The following is a 20704-nucleotide window of genomic DNA, read 5'->3' as shown; positions in this document are numbered from 1 at the left end:
GTCCATATTTCAGTCACAGATAATCAGGAGAAAACAGAGAATTAACGGAAAATATGAAAAGTCTGAGATAAAATATTTTATTACGGTCACTAAAATGTCTTCGGCTAGAATGTAATCAGAGTATTTGTATAATCTCTTAATTTTATCAAATATTGGATTATGACCGAATGAATGAAGACACTGAAGGAGGGAGGCAGCCTCAGGTAGCCGCGATCAGCTGACATTGAAGCGCCACACCACCCAATGCCTGCACGCCTCGCTCCTTCACCTTCCTGCACACAAAATGAGTCTTGGATTGCTGTCACGCGTGCTTCCCCAATCATATAGGTTAGTATTAGTCTTGTACATAAAATATCAAATCTAGATCATCACAAGCCTTTGTCAAATATAACTAAAAGGATCTGTTAGACAGCTAACAAGGAACTTTTCCTCAGGTTACACCTTGTCTAAGGGAAGTTTTGGAGACTGTATAGTTCATTGCGACGTTTTACTGAAAGTTTAACAAGTGCAAACTCTTTATATCACTAAGTTGTGAATCTTTAAAAAGCCTTGCCACAGACAGCAAAGCATCATCTATCCACACAGGAGGTCTTCTCACTACCCTCACGCTAAGTAATGATTCAAGTTTCTAAACTAAATATAAAACTAGATTATAACCTCGTAACTTACTAATCGACGTCGTTTACTCAAAACTGTAAGTTTTAATTTGTTTTAGATTTAGGAAAAAGATCCTCCTTACAGAACACCCTACTTGCAGCTTTAGAATGGCAGTGTGTCTATTCTCTAAAACTCAGAACTCCTATTTTTTTGTAGAAATGGGTCCAAGTTTATGAAAAAAATTGCCAGTGAAGGCTGTTTGCCCAACCCCTCAGTGGCAGCAGCACCAGGGATAAGGTTCCTGCACATGCCGGAAGCTGGCGACACACCCACACAGACAATTAGGGATGGTAAATATTTTCATGTTATATATGGAATTAACATTATTAGTAAGCCTTTGTCATTGTGGTTTTATACATCTAAAAACTTCAAAGGTGAATTAACAGATTTGTTTAACTTATATTATTAAAGTCAGTCAGTAGGTAAGCTAGTTAACTGCCTTGGGTCCTAATGGGTCATAATAAGGCAGTGATGATGAAACTTCTATAATTCTCTAAAATCTCGCCTTAGTAATAAGCAACCTGACGAGTAAGGTTGGTGCGGCTCGCAGCTTCACAGAGACTGTGGACCGCAGCCATCTACTTCTGCTGCTGCCGTGCTCCCAGGATGAACTTCCAACTCGGACCATGAAGGTGTGTGGCTTGTGTGTGGTGTCTGTTATCCATATCCTCATATCATTTATACTGTCATCATTTTCATAGGATCATGATAGTTATGGATAACAAACATAAGGCATCTTTATCCTTCATTCTGCAGTCTGCTTAGTGTGACAAAGGCATTCTGCCTTTTACTGTTGTAGTATAGTACTGCACCACCATAGGTTTACAAGAGATACATTTCAAGTATCTCTAAGACATGTAAATTGAGAAATCACTCTGTTGGTGCATTTAGGCCGGTCTAGTAATTTTAGTTACATCTATTAAAGGTTATCTGATGTGATGATGCAACATTCACTGAAATTCATGTATTATGAAAGGAAGGAAATAGTATTGGTAGTACCACTCCATTGCAGGACAGCTGGGACAGTGCCATTATTCCACTAGGTTCGGAAGAGAGGCTGCGAGAGAAGTACGTCACCTTCATGGGCGGTGTGAGGGTAGGCCGCCTCCTGGAAGATCTGGATGTGTTTGCTGGTGAGTGTGGACCTGTGGGCTGTACTGTGCATAGGATGTGACAAGTGAATACCTAGGTTATATCCAAACTAGGCTATTTGCTTATTGTGAAAACTACATAGAGTAATCCTTTGTATATAGTTGGACAGGTATGTGTGTACTTAAATCTAGTTTTCATGACTGAAAATTTTCCCATAGATTTTATTATATTTGGTAAGATATGTTGCTTTGAACATGAATAATGTTCCTGGAATGTTACAAAACACAGGAAAGATAGCCTGCATCATTAATTTTTTAATTTTATACCACAGACTTGCAGACCTGCATTTTTTATTTTCAATATCTTTGTGAGGTATGAAAAATAAGATATTTATATGTATGTAATGAGAATTTACTACTTAAGAATCAGGATAAGGGAAATTTTTTTTAACATAGCAAGTTAATCAAACTATATTTGCATGAATGCAACTTTGTAAAATGCCTAAGACTTAAATAGTATTTTCAATTTCACTTGAAGTGTGGCTGTGTTACAAACACATCAAGAACCCGCATCAAACACCAGACTTGCCAAGTCCCTACAGCATTGTGACAGCACTGGTGGATCGCATTGACTTTAGCCGAGGCTGGTCCTTGCATCCTGATAGGGACATTCGTCTCTCTGGCCACGTGTCCTGGGCAGGTCGCTCCTCGCTTGAAACAGTCATCATTGTAGAGCAGAGAGTGGACAATGCCTGGAGGCAGGTGGGAATATACTTGTTTTTCATGCAGGTTAGGGATGTACAGGGGGTCCTCAGTTTACAATGTCCTCGACCTACGAGTACAGTGTTTCATGGTTATGTTGCCATCTCCCATAAATTTATGAATATGTCATCATGCAGCACTATCTGAGGAAGACATAGTTTCATAGAAAGTGTTTTAGCTAGAGATGAGATGTGAAGTTTCCAGTTTACATTATAAGTAAAGGACAGACTAAGGATGTTCATTGTAGAAGAGGGGGACAGTTGAGTGTCATTGAAGAAGAGGGGATAGTTGTCTAGAAAGTTGTGCTGAGTTGATAGATGGAGGAATTGAGTTTTTGAAGCATTGAACAATACTAAGTTTGCTCTACCCCAATCAGAAATTTTAGAGAGATCAGAAGTCAGGCATTCTGTGGCTTCCCTGCATGAACTATTTACTTCCTGAAGGGTTAGATGTCTATGAAAAAACAATGAAAAGTGCAGGGTTGTATCAACAGCTTAAGAGTGGATAGGAATCTGATGGCATGGGAGCAAGACAACTAGAAGACACTGGGGAGTGCAAGAGCTTGCTGTTTACATTTGCTGGTTGTATGCCATTTTGGATTGTTCTACATTTGCTTTCTGTCATTTGTTTTGTCTTTTTGGGAACTTTTTGCCCTTCATTATGGCTCTTCTGATGGCAGTGCTTTGAAGAAAAGGAAAGCCATCTCCATTTTTGTGAAACTAGATATAATAAAATGCTCGAAAAGGGCAAAACACTGATGAACATTGGCCAGTTGTTTGGCCTGTGTTGCACGACTATCTCAATGACCATCATTGATAAAAAGCATATACTTGAAAATGTGAAAGGATCTGCACCTATAAAATCAACTATGATTGCAAAGCAGTGTAGTGGTCTCATTATTGAGATGGAAAGATTATTTGTGCTTTGGCTGGAAGACCAGCATCAACGGTGTATCCCAGTGAGCCTTATGTTGATTCAGGAGAAGGCTAAAAGATTGTTTGAGACCACTTGAGAGTGTAGGTGAGGGTACTTATGAGTTCCGACTTACAGCAAAAATTGTGTCACGTGCACCGTAGGAATGGAATTCCGATATAAATCAAGGACTCCCCTGTACCTGCTATTATACATTTCTTTCTTGACCATTTTCTTCTTTTCATGATTATCACCACCACCATCAGTGTTAATTTAAGTGATAGGGGTCACATAAGGAACAGGGATATTTGTTAGTATGTTAATAAAAGTAACACCATTCAAGACCAGCACATCTATTTATGGTCTTATTTGATCCTCCAAATGTAATCTTTGTTTATCTTTTCATGGATGATGACTTCACAATCATCGTGATAGAATGTGATATGTTTACTTGCCATACTGGTGTTATAGCAACAATATGATAGTTCTTTTTATGGAATACAATATGATAGTTCTTTTTATGGAATTAACTGTTCAAAGGACAATGTAGTGTCAGTGTCAGTCAATGCAATGCAGGTTTTAGTGATCTGATAACACTTTTCACATTTAGCTTAATTTTCTGAAACACTTTGGAGCACATCCTTAGTACTTTCAAAAGGGTTTGGTCAAAGCTACATGGGTTTTTAAAGGTGCTTTTAAGGTTTTAGTGACAGATTAACAAAATTTCTACATAAGTGAAAGGAGGAACAGTTTTGAGAATGTACCTAATAATCTCTGTGGCCTTTGAAAATGTTGTGGTGAGAGCAAAGTGTTTCTGAATACAGGCCTTTGTAGTATATGAATATGTATCAAAAGGTGTTCTTCACAAGATGATAATTTGACAGGTAACACGGGCAGTCTTTGTGATGGTTGCCCGTGATCCGCTGAATCAAGGCTCAGCTGTAGTCAATCCTCTGGTGTGTGAAACCCCAGAGGAGAAGAGAATATACCAGGCAGGCGAGGTGAACAAATTACACCGCAAGATGCTTCAGGAGGAGAGTCTGTTCCGAGTCCCTCCCAACGAAACAGGTCTGTGGTAGGAGACAGGTGGGCCATAAAGGATGAGTTACAGAAACATGTATGCATAGATGTGGGAGAGTGAGGGAGTGGATAAGAGAAAATAGGTGAGAAATTTGAGAAAAGGATAAATTAAAATGCTTTGCTGTTTACTGGAGTTAGAAAGGTTCACAGTTGACAATGGGAATAGATATGATAAGGCAGGAAAAATATCCTAATACGTCTTTTGGTTGCAGAAAAGACATTAGTTCATGAGCTGTTCATGTCACTGGCCAATCCCAAAGAGTTGTCCTTCACCTCCAAGAAGGAGCCAGAGAACTCAGTGTGGATGGAGGACACCAAGCTCAAGAATCTCATCATCTGCCATCCTGAGGTATTCACACACACATTCTCTTTCCCTCTCTTAGTAGTCCATTGATGTCAACAATGATGTCTTTGTGGAATGAAGAGACCTGTGCAATTAATTGATTAAGGTGGAAAGATGGGTACTCTGTCCTCATTCCCACCATCTTGACCTCCTGAGCCTTGAAGCTGGTGGCATAGGAGCTCCAAGACAACCAGAAGACACTGGGGGGTGCAGGAGCCTGCTGCAGCATTAATTTATGAATGACCACCTAATGTGGAGTCCCACCACAGGTTTTCAGATCATTGATGCATTCATTGTGTCATTATTTCTTTGGTTGAGTTAATTGACTTTGTATTATTTTTTATTCATGTTAATGAATTGTGTCAGAATGGCCAAGGTTTACTGTTACAAATGTACCTGGCATTGGAAAAATGCTTACTGAGTATTGCAGGTCCTCACTTTGATGTCAGTGGTAGTGCATAAGAAACCATTGATTATTGAGGTATGTCTGTTTATTCAGAGCAAGATAAGGTTTTGAAATGCATGAAGGTTCACAGAAGTGGGACCTGTCATTGAGTTCCATCATAGAGCATGTTAAACAAATTAGTTATTTTTATTTATTTTTAATCTTTTTTGTGTCCTCTGCCATAAAATGCTATAAAAAACAGCAGAACATGATGACTATTAGGATGTTTGATATTTCTTGTCCTATATAGTGTAACAATGTTCTTTAAAAGTGAAAATGTGACTACTTCAAATGTCTGCCTTTTATTAATATTTTTTTGTAGCTCAGCAGAACTTTTTTGTAATGCCTAGTTTGTATACCATCTCAAGCTTTGGGTCTGTTTGATGCAGACTAACTATGTAGCTAATTTCTCAGCACAGAAACAGGTTCAAGAAGGTGTTTGGAGGTTTTATCATGCGGCAGGCCTATGAGTTAGGCTGGGCGTGTGCCTTTACTTATAGGTTAGTAGTCAAGTGACCTGTTGGTGTAGAAGTAAAACACTTATGCTTTGAATGCTAGCACAATACTGTATGGTGTAAGATTTCATGTCCTTGGTATTGTGCTGTTTTGAATGCTAGCACAGTACTGTGTGGTGTAAGACTCCATGTCCTTGATATTGTGCTGGGGGTTCAATCTGATTTGACAGCAGCTTACTGATCCAAAGTGATGTTGCTCAAACTTCTTTCTTTCTGTTTCACCTTCATCCTTGTTGCTTTTGATTCATGACAAATTAGTCACAGTTTTATTGAAGTATAATTCTTTTTTCACCCTATAATTGCAACATTAAATTTTACAGCATGAAACCAGGTTTAATATTGAAATAATTCTTGTATGCTTTCTCTCGGTTCTTGTTTCCTTATCTTATCAGCATTTACTTTATGTTCTTTGTTTCTCCAGCACTCAGTTTGATACGTGGGGTGTAGAGTGAAAAGTCTTCCGAAGTAGAGTCATAGTAGTTATTTACCTCTTTTATTCTTTTTACAGAGTACATTTGAAGTAAACTGAAGTATAGTACCCTGGGAATCATTTGTCTTTGTTTTTCTTCCAGTCTCGCAATATCTTCAACAAAATCTTTGGTGGATACTTGATGCGAATGGCATTTGAATTATCCTTGGTCAATGCTCATTTGTTTAGGTTAGTACAGTACTTCTCTTAGTGACTGGGAACTTTGGTACAGTTATGAAAGGAAGGAGATGTGGACGTGCTAGATCTTTGCTATTATGATTATTCCATTTTTCTTAGATTAAATATTCCTCCATGACTAATGTAACTTGGTTTTCAAATTGAGTTTGTACTCACTGTACTTTGTTACTGAAAACCTCACATTGAAACATACAATGCACAATGAGATCATTCTGCTCACCTGAGATTCCATAGAGACAGATATCTGAATGTACACCACCTTCCTCAACTGTACAATCACCCACTGTCACTCTTTGCAACTTTACACCTGAAATTGAACCTGGCATTGTCAAAACATGATGCAGGAAATTGAGGAAGAGGGGGAAAGAAGTTATATTACAGGGTTAATATTAACTCTCTCTCACTGGTATTTCTCGTTCATGTTTTGATACCACAGGACTCATTATCCGGTAAAGGGTGATGCCAGTGTTGTTTGCACCATGATTGGAAAATAAGTGTTCATGAAAAAAAAAGTATTCTTCTTCACTACTTGTATTATAGATGACATATTTATTGTTGTCTTATGAGTTAGATTTCATATTTTAACATTTCCTGTACATATTTATATTTCCTTTCTACTCGATTTTTTTCCTGCTTTTTATAATTTTGATGCATGAATAATCATTATGCATGTTTAAAATTTGCATTGCTAGATTGTAGGTGCCTGCTTTATTAAGTATTTTTCCAACCCCATTTTTTTTTTAGCTTTTTTCTTTTTTAATGTTGTAGTATTCCTTTAACTGCAAAAAAAAAAAAAAAAAAAAAAAGCTAGATGCTTTCGATAATATTATGTTCTAAATAAATATGGCTTTTGGTGGTATATTGGTTGATAGTAAGCCCTTATACAGAAATTACATATATATATATATATATATATATATACATTGCATTGCATTGCATTGCAGTTAACAAATAAAAGTAAAATTACATAGCATTTTAAGTACTATATTTTATTTCATTTCATATTGTAAGGGGCATTTATTTATTTGTTTTTAACTATGTAAAATAATAAAGAGACCTTGAATTAAGAAGTATTTAACTGTTGAATTTCATGTCATCCTTTTTACTGAAATATTGGAGCCTCCAAATAACTCTTCCACCCACAGTAAGCAGCGGCCCAGGTGTCTACACATTGATGACATCTTGTTCCGCAGGCCAGTGGAAATTGGCTCTCTGCTCTATTTGAACTCACAAGTAAGGACCCTCACAGTCTGCTGAACAAATTGTGGCATTCTGTGAGCTAGCAGTGAAATTTGAAAACTAGGTTGTTCCTGAATGGGCAGTGTAATCTTCCCATCCTCAACTGCTTACCCTGTCTCATTTAGCATGCAGAATTAAATTTTATGCTGTAGGGATTGTAATGATTGATGATGATGTATCTGTGATGATGACATGTGGTAATGTCCCCAGGTGGTGTACACTGAGGGGTCCCACATGCAGATCAGCACCAAGGCGAGTGTCATGGATGCAGCCACGTCATCCATCAATCTCACCAACATCTTTCACTTCACATTTGAGGCTGACCAGCCTGTGCCCGCCTCTCTCCCCAAGACTTACCATGGTGAGAGAGAGAGAGAGAGAGAGAGAGAGAGAGAGAGAGAGAGAGAGAGAGAGAGAGAGAGAGAGAGAGAGAGAGAGAGTACTTTTTAGTTTTTCAGAACAAAGAAAACCATGTCAGCAAACTATAAGTTATCTGATGATTATGTTATCTGATGATTATGTTAATTCACAACTGTTCCCCCTGAAACAGACCCAATAGTTTGATTCTTCTACCATATAGGTACTTGTCTTGCTAATTTTTCTTGCTTTCATCTTGTCAGAGTTCATTAGTTCATTGATTTATTTACTTAAATATTTAAGTTCCCCAATCTTCCACGTACAGAATCCATGCTGTACCTTGACGGCCGCCGCCACTACCAGCTAGTGACAGGGGTGCGCAAGTTCTATGGCCAAGGAGAAACCTCATCTGATTCTTCCCTTTAGTTAAGAATTAGAGTGCTGAACTGAAGAGCTGCTCCTAGGTTGCACAGGCATTTTGAGGACAGGTATTTGCATAATAGAGATTATTGTGACTACTGTTAACTGGCAGTTTTGTTTTTGTACAGTTATCCATGCACACTTAGATGAGTAAGGTACTGGTAAGAGAAATGCTTACTGATTCTCTACAAAAAATAATGCTTGTCTTGAGATTGCTTTATAAGATAGAAATGATCTCTAGATAAGGTACCCATGACCTCTGACACAGTGTGTTTTATCGAGTCTGACAAAAAGGGGTTGTTCTGCATAAAGGTTACAAGAAGAAACATAGGTGGTCTGTGTCATAAAAACAATTGTGTACATAGTAAAAGGGCTGAGATACAATACCTGTAAGTAATGTGGTTGAACTGTGTCTCATGAACTTGTCAGAAGTGCTTAAAGAAGGAGGGTGGGATGGCTTGTGCCCCAGATACTGTTAATGTTGGAGGTCATGATTGCATAAGACCAGTACTGCACAAACATTATGAATTTAATGATCTCTACTCATTTACAGATAATTTCAACCTTTACTTATGTAGTGCAGACAAACCCCTGATGGCATTACAGCAGAGCCACATATGTAAGCCAAAAACCAAACGTAAACCAAAAGTTATGTGAGGCAAAACTTTTTTTTTTGTGTTGATGAGTTTGTGTGGCTTGCTTATAATTAGTCAGTTTGTCTGGGCCACCCTGTGTGGGATTGCCAGCCTGGTTTATAGATAAATAGATAGAACACATGAAACTTGGAGGTGTTGCTTGTTAAGTTGGTTAGTATGCCATGAATATTGTATAGTGCTTGTTTTGTCCAGAAAAAAAGGAATGTTATATATATATATATATATATATATATATATATATATATATATATATATATATATATATATATATATATATATATATATATATATATATATATATATATATATATATATATATATATATATATATATATATATACTGTAAATGTTGTTGTGGTAATTAATAATTTATAACAATTGGCCTTTCTGGTTAATTATGTATGTAGTACAACAAAAGTGCATGTTGCTATTAAATCACTATTTATCTAAAAGTCCAAAGACTATTTAAGTTAGGCATATGTAACATGTTATAAAATCTAAAGGGTAAATATACCTCATGAAACATGCTCTATATTGTACTACATCCCTTTTTAATCTAACGTGTAATGACAGGACAATCAAAATTGACCAAAAGTAACTCAGCCCTTGGTGATCATCTTGGCCTGTTACTCTTGTATTACTGTGAGTGTCCCGCTGGGGGTTCAGTTCATGGACACAGACTCTTATGGCTGATTCATCTCACCTTTAGATTGCCTTAGATTTCTTGGATGCTTCAAAAGGAGACATGACACCCACCTTTTTTAATTCTGTCTTTTGAAACAAAATGTAATCAGTAAATCTAATGTGAGCTACTTCTCTTCCTTGGAATAACTGCTGTGAGGGAGCCATGACAAGTTTCCATTTGCTCCTGCAGGTATATTTCTGTATTACACCCTCTGCCCCTCTCAGCATCCTTTCCTCTCATATTCCAGCAATCTTCACATTTTATGGAGGTTTTTTCTTACACCCACAGGATTTGCTCTTGTGAGTATTGTCACTTCACTTAACCTTCCATATACAGTATTTCTATTATGATCACCATTCACCCATTCACAAACTGTACTCAAGTGACTCATCATATTCAATAAGTATACAGTAAGTAAACTGAAAGGAAAAATATGATTCCCTTCACCTTGGTTAGTTTTTTGAGTTTATTGAATCTCTTTTATATCAATTGCAATCATAACAACACCAGTAATAACTTTTAATAATTATTTATTGTTTTGGTTGTGGTGTAGTGGAGTAAAATGCCTCAGTGTGGATGAATATAATTACATTGGAAAAAAGCCGTATGGGTATGCCTGGTTATAAACATCATTTGTTTCTGAAAGACTGATGAGTGACATTGTGTATGCTAGGAGTATTTATAGAAGCCGGGGATGAGGCAAAGATGGTGTGGTAGAAGAGTTGAAAATTTTATTTTGTAAGAGCATACACACATATACTTGCTGAAGAAACTAAATGATAATGACACTAAATTTGAGGAAGAAGTGGAAAAAGTAGGTAGATTGGAACCTTATCTGGAAGGCAAAACAAGACCTATGAAAATAAGACTAAGATCACAACAGGCTGCAGAAGAGATACTAGAAAGAACATCCAAACTAAGACAAGCAGAAGACTGCAAGGATATATATATATATATATATATATATATATATATATATATATATATATATATATATATATATATATATATATATATATATATATATATAAATGAACAGAAAAAAGTAAAAGAAATGTATGAAAAGGCTAAAAAGAAAATGAATCAAAAACAAGAAAAAAAAATTCTGGGAGAGCTTTGGGAGACTGAAAAAATGGTATAAAAAGGTAAACAAAATAAATTAAAATAAAATAGAGAAAATAGTGAAAATGAACAAAAAATTGTGATGTATATCAACATAGATAAACTGGTGTGCAGAAAACTGAAATTACAAGACTATTTAAAAGAAAAAAATGCAAAGGTGGTGTGTTTAACAGAAACAAAGCTGAAGAAGAAAACCTGATGGTTTTTAACAATAATTACATGGAGAAGAAACAGGATTGGTAAATGAGGTAATGATAATGACAAGAAAAGAGGCAAAGACAAAATTAGTGAAATATGGAGAAGGAAGAGCAGAGATAGGATAATAATGGAGAAATACTAACAGTGATAACCTATGTACACCCAAAACAAATTCTTGGACTAAGGAAGAATATGAGAAAATAACAGAAGATATGATTCAGTGTTTGAGTAAATTAATAAAAGTAAAACTGGCACTGAGCAATTAATTATTAAAACTGTCCTTGAGCATTCCAGTACATGGATAGAGAAATTATGAAAAAGATAATTACCACCATGACTAGAGCAAAGTTGGAATATGCTGAATCATTGTGGTCTCCCCACAAGAAGAAACATGTAAAAAATAAATTAGAAAGGATACAAAGGATGGCAATGAAGATGGTTCCAGAACTGGAATTAACGTATGAAGACAGGTTAAAGGAAATGAATCTGCCAACACTGGAACAAAGAAGAGAAAGGAGAGATTTAGTACTAATTTATAAATTATGGAATAGTGTGGAAGAAATAGATGAGAAACTGCTGCCAAGAGAAGTAGGAAATACCAAATACACACAAGGACACAGCAAAAAAATAAAAAAAAAGGAGATACTTGAGTAACATAAAGAAATATAGTTTTCCACAGAGAAATATAGAAGTTTGGAACAATCTCAGTGAGGATGTAGTATTGGCAACAAGTGTGCACAACTTCAAAGAAAAATTGGACAAGTGTAGATATGGAGACGGGAACACACGAGTGTAGCTCAGGCCCCATAAATTACAACTAGATAAACACACACACACACACACACACACACACACACACCATGGCCTAACTTTAAAACAGGCAGTCATATCAAGTGAAGTGGGGACAGTACATGAATCAGGGTGATAAGGTACTCATGCTGTTTAGAACATTCATTCAAACTTACCTACTTTCTGCAAGACATGACATGCAAGACACGCAGTCCTTCACACCACCAATAATGTTATAAGATTATTCATTAAATCCTCTCTCATGATAAGAGGATCATTAATTTGATTTTAACAGTTTGTGATAAGTCTTACTCATAGACAAGTTATACTCCAAATCAGACTCAGTCTTACCTAATTATAAAGATGAGAACTAGTATAGGCCTCCAAACCACCAATAATGTTTTAAGAGCAGTCAAATCCTCTCTCATGATAAGAACATAACCTTGATTGTGTCACTGAGATAAAAGTTTTACTCATAGACTTAAGTGATACTCAAAATCAGCCTCACTCTTACTGAAGTACTGTAGTGGGTGGAGATAGTGTTATCATCACTCACAGGTGACATAAGGAACATAGCGATCCAAGGACAGTACAGTCATTCAACCTTAGGCTTTTTATTTTTTTTCTCATCACTAGGCCGCCTTTTCTTCGTTTCAACACTACTGTATAGGCTTGTTTTCTTTGTTTCATCGCTTAAGGCCTTCTTTACAGGTCCTTTATTTTATCACTTCTTTGCTTCATCACCAAGGCCTACTTCACATCACTTCTTTTCTTTGTTTCGTCACTTACGGCCTTTTTCACAGGTCCTTTGTTTCATCACTTTATTCTTCTTTTCTTTGTTTCATTACTTAAGGCATTCTACACAGGTCCTTTATTTCATCAGTAGGCCGCATTTTTCTTCGTTTTAACATTTTTTTTTTGTTACTTAAGACCTTTTTTTCACAGGTCCTTTGTTTCATCACTTTGATCACACTATATTCCTTCTTTTCTTTGTTTTATCACTTATTTATTTTCTTCATTTCATCAGGTAAGGCCTTCTTCACAGGTCCTTTATTTCATCGCTTCTTTTCTATGTTTTATTACATTTCTTTTCTTCGTGTCATCACTTAAGGTCTACTTCACAGGTCCTTTATTGCATCACTTCTTTAAGATCTTCACAGGTTCTATTGTCATAACGCTCATTGCACTTAGGGTTTTCTTCACGGTTTGATGTACCTTTCCCTTCATTTTCTTCCCTTTATCTCCCTCTTCTTTTTAATTCCCTACCCAAGCATTTAATCATCTTTTTCAATATCATTCTTCTTTGTACTTCCATGTGCAATCCTCTAATCATCTTATCCACTTCCTTCTTCTCTGTACTTCCCTACCCAATCCTATGATCACTTTCTCCATCTCTTTCTTCTTTGTACACCCTTATCCCATGCTCTAGTCACCCTCTCATCTCGTTCTTCTTTGTATTTCTTTATCCCACGCTCTAGTCTCCCTCTCCATCTCGTTCTTCTTTGTACTTCCTTACTCAATGCTTTAATCACATTCTCCACCTCTTTCTTCTTTGTACTTCCTTATCCAACGCTCTAATTACCATCTCTATCTCTCTTCTTTGTACATCCTTATCCCACGCTCTAGTCACTCCATCTCGTTCTTCTTTGTACTTCCTTACTCAATGTTCTAATCACATTCTCCATCTCTTTCTTCTCTGTGTTTCCATGTCCAGTGTTTATTCCTTCCTACTCTCTTCCTCGCTTTCCCTGGACATGTTTGGTATTTTGCTTCTTTTGCTTCCTTACCCAGTATTTATTTCACACCACTCTTTCAGTTGCTCTTCATTTAATTTATTTTTATTTTTTTCGTGATTTTATTTGTTTTCTCTTTCTTTATTTAATTGTATATTTTTTTTACAATTTTCATTATTTTATTCGTTTTGTTTCTTTTTTTTTTCTTTTATTATTTTTACTATTTTCATTATTTTATTATTTTTTATTTTTATTTAATTTTTACCGTCCATTATTTTATTCGTTTTCTTTCTTTATTTCATTTTATTATATTTTACTATTTTCTTTATTTTATTCATTTTTATTTCTTTATTTACTTTTATTATTTTTATTATTTTCATTATTTTATTAATTTTCTATTTGTTTATTTACTTTAACTATTTTTTTTATTTTCATTATTTTATTCGTTTTATATTCCTTTATTTAATTTTATTATTTTTAGTATTTTCATTATTTTATTCGTTTTGCATTTCTTATCAAATTTTATTTTTTTCTAATTTTGTATTTTTATTTGTTAATTTTTTTCTTTTGTTTTATATATATATATATATATATATATATATATATATATATATATATATATATATATATATATATATATATATATATATATATATATTTATATATATATATATATATATATATATATATATATATATATATATATATATATATATATATATATATATATATATATATATATATATTTATTTATTTATTTATTTATTTACTTATCTCCTATCGCCTCACACGAACACGTCGCGCCATCGAGGGCCGCATCCACCTGCTGGACGTACAGGTGGATTGGCGTCACCGCCTTGGTGACGAGTTTTTGAATCTATCCTCAACAGGAAGATTCTTAAACATCTATCACTTCACAACCTTCTTTCTATCTGATCGCTAGTATGGGTTCCGTCAAGGCCGCTCTACTGGTGATCTTCTGGCCTTCCTTACTGAGTCTTGGTCATCCTCTTTTAGAGATTTTGGTGAAACTTTTGCTGTTGCCTTGGACATATCAAAAGCTTTTGATAGAGTCTGGGACAAAGCTTTGATTTCCAAACTACCCTCCTACGGTTTCTATCCTTCTCTCTGTAACTTCATCTCAAGTTTCCTTTCTGACCGTTCTATTGCTGCTGTGGTAGACGGTCACTGTTCTTCTCCTAAATCTATTAACAGTGGTGTTCCTCAGGGTTCTGTCCTGTCACCCACTCTCTTCTTATTATTCATTAATGATCTTCTAAACCAAACTTCTTGTCCTATCCACTCCTACGCTGATGATACCACCCTGCACTTTTTCCACGTCTTTTCATAGACGTCCAACCCTTCAGGAGATAAATATATCACGCAGGGAAGCCACAGAACGCTTGACTTCTGATCTTTCTAAAATTTCTGATTGGACCAGTCGTAATTTACCAGGCGAGTTACCAGGTAGTAAGTGTTTGCTGAATAACAACTTACATTGTTTGCGGAGATACCAGGAGTTTGGTCTGGTAAATGCTTTGATGAATCCACCCCCTGAGACCCCTTGAAGCAAAGCGTTTCTGAATACAGTCAGCTCGACTTTTGGATGATGAGTTTCAGCTCATAAGTACTAAACATCATTATCACAAGTGTTTCGAGCTTGGTTTCGAGACTCATTCACGAAGCGGGATTCCAAGTTCGTGGAAGGGCCAAGCCCGGCAGCATTCAGTTTGTTCCTAGAAAGTGAAGGAAGAGTGTGTGCATGTGTGAACTGTGTTTTGGACCGGAATGAAAATATAACATATGTAATTTAGTTTATTCGTAAATTTACATCTCTTTGGTGTCATGAAGATAATTTTATACACGTGTCATTTAAAGCTTCTTTTGGAAATGCGAAAGAGAAACATACGGCATCTTGGTAAATCATATACCTTTTACGTCTAGTTTGTTCATCTGGAAGGAAATGAAAAATGAAGAGAACAATGCATGTTGAAACTTCCTCCGAAAGATTAACAATTCATAAAACTCGAAGAGGTGAGTCATAGTTTGAGAATCACGAACAATTTGCTCTTAGCCGCCCTGCACAGCTGCCCCGCCACAACGCCAGCTACAGCTAAGGTACGTTTATACATTTGCTACATCATTCATACAGAATTACAAGGCATGTTATGTGGTACGCACTTCCATACGCTCGTCATGGCTGGGACTAAGGGATAGGACAGTGAAATTCTTCAGCACTACTATCTCCATTCATGTGCTTTGTCTGCGTGTACACGGATACCGGCAGTGTAATGAGTTCATCCCAGTGCGGTTAGAAGCACTTCCTGTGGACAATGGAGGGGCCAGACTCGTCGTACTCCTGCTTGCTGATCCAGAGCTGCTGGAAGGTGGAGAGGGAGGCCAGGATGGAGCCGCCGATCCAGACGGAGTACTTGCGCTCAGGGGGAGCAATGATCTTGATCTTCATGGTGGAGGGCGCCAGGGAGGTGATTTCCTTCTGCATCCTGTCAGCAATGCCGGGGTACATGGTGGTGCCTCCAGACAGCACAGTGTTGGCGTACAGGTCCTTACGGATGTCCACGTCGCACTTCATGATGGAGTTGTACACGGTTTCGTGGATGCCGACGTTTTCCAGGCCAAGGAAGGAAGGCTGGAAGAGAGCCTCGGGGCAGCGGAACCTCTCGTTGCCGATGGTGATGACCTGGCCATCAGGAAGCTCGTAAGACTTTTCCAGGGAGGAGGACTGTACTGAGGTGGCCATTTCCTCTTCGAAGTCGAGGGCGACGTAGCACAGCTTCTCCTTGATGTCACGAACGATTTCTCGCTCAGCGGTGGTCGTGAAGGTATGACCGCGCTCTGTCAGAATCGTCATCAGGTGGTCGGTGAGGTCACGGCCAGCCAAGTCCAGACGCAGGATAGCGTGAGGAAGGGCATATCCCTCGTAGATGGGGACAGTGTGTGAAACGCCGTCACCGGAGTCCAGCACAATACCGGTGGTACGACCGGAGGCGTACAGGGACAGCACGGCCTGGATGGAAACATACATGGCAGGTGTGTTGAAGGTTTCGAACATGATCTGGGTCATCTTTTCGCGGTTGGCCTTGGGGTTGAGGGGAGCCTCCGTCAGCAGGACTGGGTGCTCCTCTGGGGCCACACGGAGCTCATTGTAGAAAGTGTGGTGCCAGATCTTCTCCATGTCGTCCCAGTTGGTGACAATACCGTGCTCGATGGGGTATTTGAGGGTGAGGATACCTCGCTTGCTCTGCGCCTCGTCACCCACGTAGGAGTCCTTCTGGCCCATGCCCACCATCACGCCCTGAAAACAGCGACTGAGAATAGAGAGCTGGCACAGACAGATCCATGAAGGACACAGCGGCAGTTTGCTGGGTGTCACACTCACGTCCAGACTTAAGGGCAAAAATTAACTTACGTGATGGCGGGGACGACCGACGATGGAGGGGAAGACGGCGCGGGGGGCGTCGTCGCCGGCGAAACCTGCCTTGCACATGCCGGAGCCATTGTCCACAACCAGGGCGGCAACCTCGTCGTCACACATTTTGCTGGAGTTTCTGTGGGAGTCGGTGAGTTACTGGGTTTGCAACAACCATCTGATGCAGGCAAGTCACAAAGCATAAATGGCAGCTAACAATTTTGTTGCTCACAAGTCCACGTTAGTGAAACAAAAGTTACGTTTGGGGTCGTCAAGAATTAAAAGAGACTGAACACAAGGGAAGAGGGCGGGCGCCTAGCTAACCTTAGGTGGATGCTGGTGCTGGTGAGGGCGGCCGGTGAGCGTGTTGTCGCGGGCAGGTGTAGACAGTGACTGAGGTTTGTGTCGTCCTTCTCATTGGCGTGCCCTCCACTCCAATCTCTTATCTCTTACTGATCACGGGAACAACACCAAATATGGTAGTATTCATATTTCAATAAAAATATTTGCCAATCTGAGCGGAAGTTGTGACTCACGATGTTTTTATGTCTACGTGGCAAAGTTTCTCAATATTCTTTCCTGGCGAGATTCTTCTGTAACTCCTTCCCCGACGATCTACGCTTTGAACACTCAAAACACAAGAAAATATATCGATATACCACTACAAAAGAACAATACATTTAAAAACGGTGCTACTTACTATCTCGAAGTGGGAGGAGCATACAGGACCTACTTATGAGTGAAAGACCTCACATCGTTGTGTAAGTATGACGCCTTTGGTGCAGAGATGAGTGTGTCAGAGTCTACAGCTTGTGTTTCTCGGTGGTCATTGAGAAACACTGGTTTGTGGGCCATACTATTTTTAGGTAAAGGGAAATGAGATGAACGCACAAGAAGGAAGTTTAACAGTATTGTAGTTTGCTTTTTTTTCTGTTATTTTACGATGCAGGAGGTGTACTGTAAGTGTTGGTAAGGGAAAGTATTACTATGTGTGTGTTAACCTGCAGCGCCATGTCATTTTCAGGTAGTTATTTGCGACACACACACACACACACACACACACACACACACACACACACGTCTAATGCCACTCACATCAGTATCCTTATGATTATTTTCTTTAATTTTGATGATATTATTATTGCTATTGTTGTTGTTGTTGTTGTTGGTGGTGGTGGTGGTGGTGTTGTGGTAGTGGTGGGCAGTGATTGGGGTTGGTGGAGTAGCAATGATGGAGTAATGGGTGGTTGATGTGGCGGTTGTGGTAGTGGTGGTGGTTGTGGAGTAGCGATGGTATAGTGGTGTGGGAGTGGGGGGGATGATGTGGTTGATGTGGCGGTTGTGGTAGTGGTGGTGGTTGTGGAGTAGCGATGGTATAATGGTGTGGAAGTGGGTGGGGGGGATGACGTGGTTGATGGCGGGATGGCGGCGGGGGCGAGTGGTGGTGCTGGACGATAGATACGGCTGGTGTGGTGGTCTGCGTGTTGGTGGTGGTGGTGGTGGTGGTGGTGATGAATGGGGCTGGTGCCTCACGACCAAAGTGCCAGATTACGGAAAACACTCAAAGATACGCTGAAGATAAAAACTAATATGAGTAGAAGTATATGTTGGGAATAAGATCACATTTAAATGAAGCCATAGAAGGTAGCTCTATAGTTCTATTGTGTTAGAGGAAGTGCTGGCAGCCTCCCCATGAAGATCAGCAGTTTATGTTCTGGGAAAAGACATCTCTCCCAGCATTAAGAAAGGCCCATATTCCAAACTCTTTGTTTTAAAGGCCATAGAAATCATTAGCCGAGTTCTTAAGAGTGTTTCTCCTTTTAATAATGTAGAAATCTTGATCTATCACGAGAACCATAAAAAAGAAAAAAAAAAACCACCCTTAAAAAAAAATGGAACTTCAAGTAGAACCTTTTGAATGTAGTGGAGGTGCGAGCAGAAGTGTCTCACTGGCTAAGGACAACAAAAATTAGGAAAAGAAAGGTCCATTTATTGCCAGTTCCCATACAGATGTCAAATAGAATGGTAAAAAAACAGATAATTGTCTTGAAACCTCCCTCATGAAAGAGTACAAGTCATAGGAAAGAGGAAATACAGAAATAGGCAGGGAGTTCCAGAGTTTACCAAAGACGGGGATGAATGATTGAGAATAATGGTTAGCTTGCATTAGAGAGATGGACAGAATAGGGATGAAAGAAAGAAGAAAGTCTTGTGGAGCGAGACAGCGGGAGGAGGGTAGGCATGCAGTTAGCAAGATCAGAAGAGCAGTTAGCGTGAAAATAGCGGTAGAAGACAGCAAGAGATGCAACATTGCGGCGATGAGAAAGAGGCTGGAGACAGTCAGTCAGAGGAGAGTTGATTAGACGAACAGCTTCTGATTCCACCCTGTCTAAAATAGCGGTATGAGTGGAATATCCCTTAACCCTCCAGCCCCCAGCACGCAGGTCTTCAAGATGTGGCATTCGACCTGAAGGTGCCACTAAGTTATGTAAAGTTATATTAGTGGTGGGTAGCGATTGTGATGATGGTGGTTGATGTGTACAGTGTGGGTGCCATGGAATAGTGTGTGGTTAGGTGATGGGTGGTGATGAATTAAATCGGAAAATTCAGAGATTGTGCTGAATACAATGGTGTTTGTGCCATTCTGTTTGGTTAGATGACCCTCGAGTGATAGGGGTGTGTGTGTGTGTGTTGTGATTTGGATTTGTAACAGTAGTTGTGGTAGTCACAGTAAGATAGAACAGTAGTAGTAGTAGTAGTAGCAGTAGTAGCTATATCAGGGAACGTTAACCAAGCAAAACATGTAACGGTGAGCTATTTTCATTATTGCTGTGTTATTTCTTATGCTACTGTTCGCTAACAATTAGTCACTTAATTATCACAGTGCAGTTACACAATCATCACTGTTTCATAAGAGGGGAATGTCATAACACTGCTAGGTGTGTAGGCATTAGCGTCCCTCGTACCAAAGGGGCCGAGTACTGTGGAGTCACGTTGTTTACCGGGTACTGTTATCAGTTAGCGATAAGACAAGGAGATTCCCACCGACTCCTGCGGGCTGAGGGAGTGTGGCGACGCATACCTTGCCTTATTTAGTCATGATTTTGTGCTTCTTTCAATACCTTAATTGGGCATGTAGTGCATTGTGGTCTTATCGCTAGGAAGAGATAGCAGACTGGCGCCCCGCTTATCGTGGCAGCCAAAAAGTAACGGTCGGTCTAACTAACGGCCGCAAATGTCAGTGTTTGTGTATTTACGGGTTATTGTTATTATGGCGTGACGGGGCTGAGAGTGTCAATGATGTGATGTATGTGTGGTTGCCGACCTGAAGAGAGAGAGAGAGAGAGAGAGAGAGAGAGAGAGAGAGAGAGAGAGAGAGAGAGAGAGAGAGAGAGAGAGAGAGAGAGAGAGAGAGAGAGAGAGAGAGAGAGAGAGGCGGAAAAGGAAGCAAATATTACTAAGCATACCTGTCTCTGATATCAAGAGTTAGTACAGTCGGCTGAGACTAAAGTACAGGAAATTGCATCTTAAGTCTGTCCAAATAACAAATGTTGACGTATCAGACAGTTGTTGCGACAGTGGGGGAGGGGGCGTGCCGGAGTG

At 38.7% G+C, this 20704-nt stretch overlaps 2 protein-coding genes across 5 annotated transcripts; one reads left to right on the top strand and one right to left on the bottom strand.

The window, feature by feature from the left end:
• Positions 1-165: 165 nt before the first annotated feature.
• LOC135114658 (acyl-coenzyme A thioesterase 9, mitochondrial-like) lies at positions 166-10261 on the top strand. Of its 4 annotated transcripts, none has more exons than XM_064030509.1 (11): positions 168-327; positions 814-947; positions 1168-1289; positions 1670-1790; positions 2287-2510; positions 4307-4490; positions 4715-4851; positions 6378-6463; positions 7618-7705; positions 7922-8072; positions 8394-10261. In XM_064030509.1, the coding sequence occupies exons 1-11, from the start codon at positions 284-286 to the stop codon at positions 8492-8494; spliced, it is 1392 nt and encodes a 463-aa protein (XP_063886579.1). In that variant the 5' UTR covers positions 168-283; the 3' UTR covers positions 8495-10261. The 4 variants fall into 4 exon arrangements, with proteins under 4 accessions (XP_063886581.1, XP_063886579.1, XP_063886580.1 ...); XM_064030510.1 differs by lacking the exon at positions 6378-6463 and adding an exon at positions 5705-5790; XM_064030511.1 differs by lacking the exon at positions 7618-7705 and having other exon boundaries at positions 166-327.
• A 5212-nt stretch (positions 10262-15473) lies between these two features.
• Positions 15474-17572, bottom strand: LOC135115107 (actin-3-like). The gene is made up of 3 exons (XM_064031604.1): positions 17426-17572; positions 17102-17240; positions 15474-16987 (listed from the first exon to the last, which is right to left on the bottom strand). Exons 2-3 carry the CDS (start codon positions 17225-17227, stop codon positions 15983-15985), a joined length of 1131 nt encoding a protein of 376 aa, XP_063887674.1. The 5' UTR covers positions 17228-17240; positions 17426-17572; the 3' UTR covers positions 15474-15982.
• Between the last annotated feature and the right edge of the window lie 3132 nt (positions 17573-20704).

The sequence above is a fragment of the Scylla paramamosain genome, chromosome 28 (assembly GCF_035594125.1).
Source record: "Scylla paramamosain isolate STU-SP2022 chromosome 28, ASM3559412v1, whole genome shotgun sequence".
Classification (NCBI taxonomy): domain Eukaryota; kingdom Metazoa; phylum Arthropoda; class Malacostraca; order Decapoda; family Portunidae; genus Scylla; species Scylla paramamosain.
This window is presented reverse-complemented; position numbering and strand designations above follow the sequence as displayed.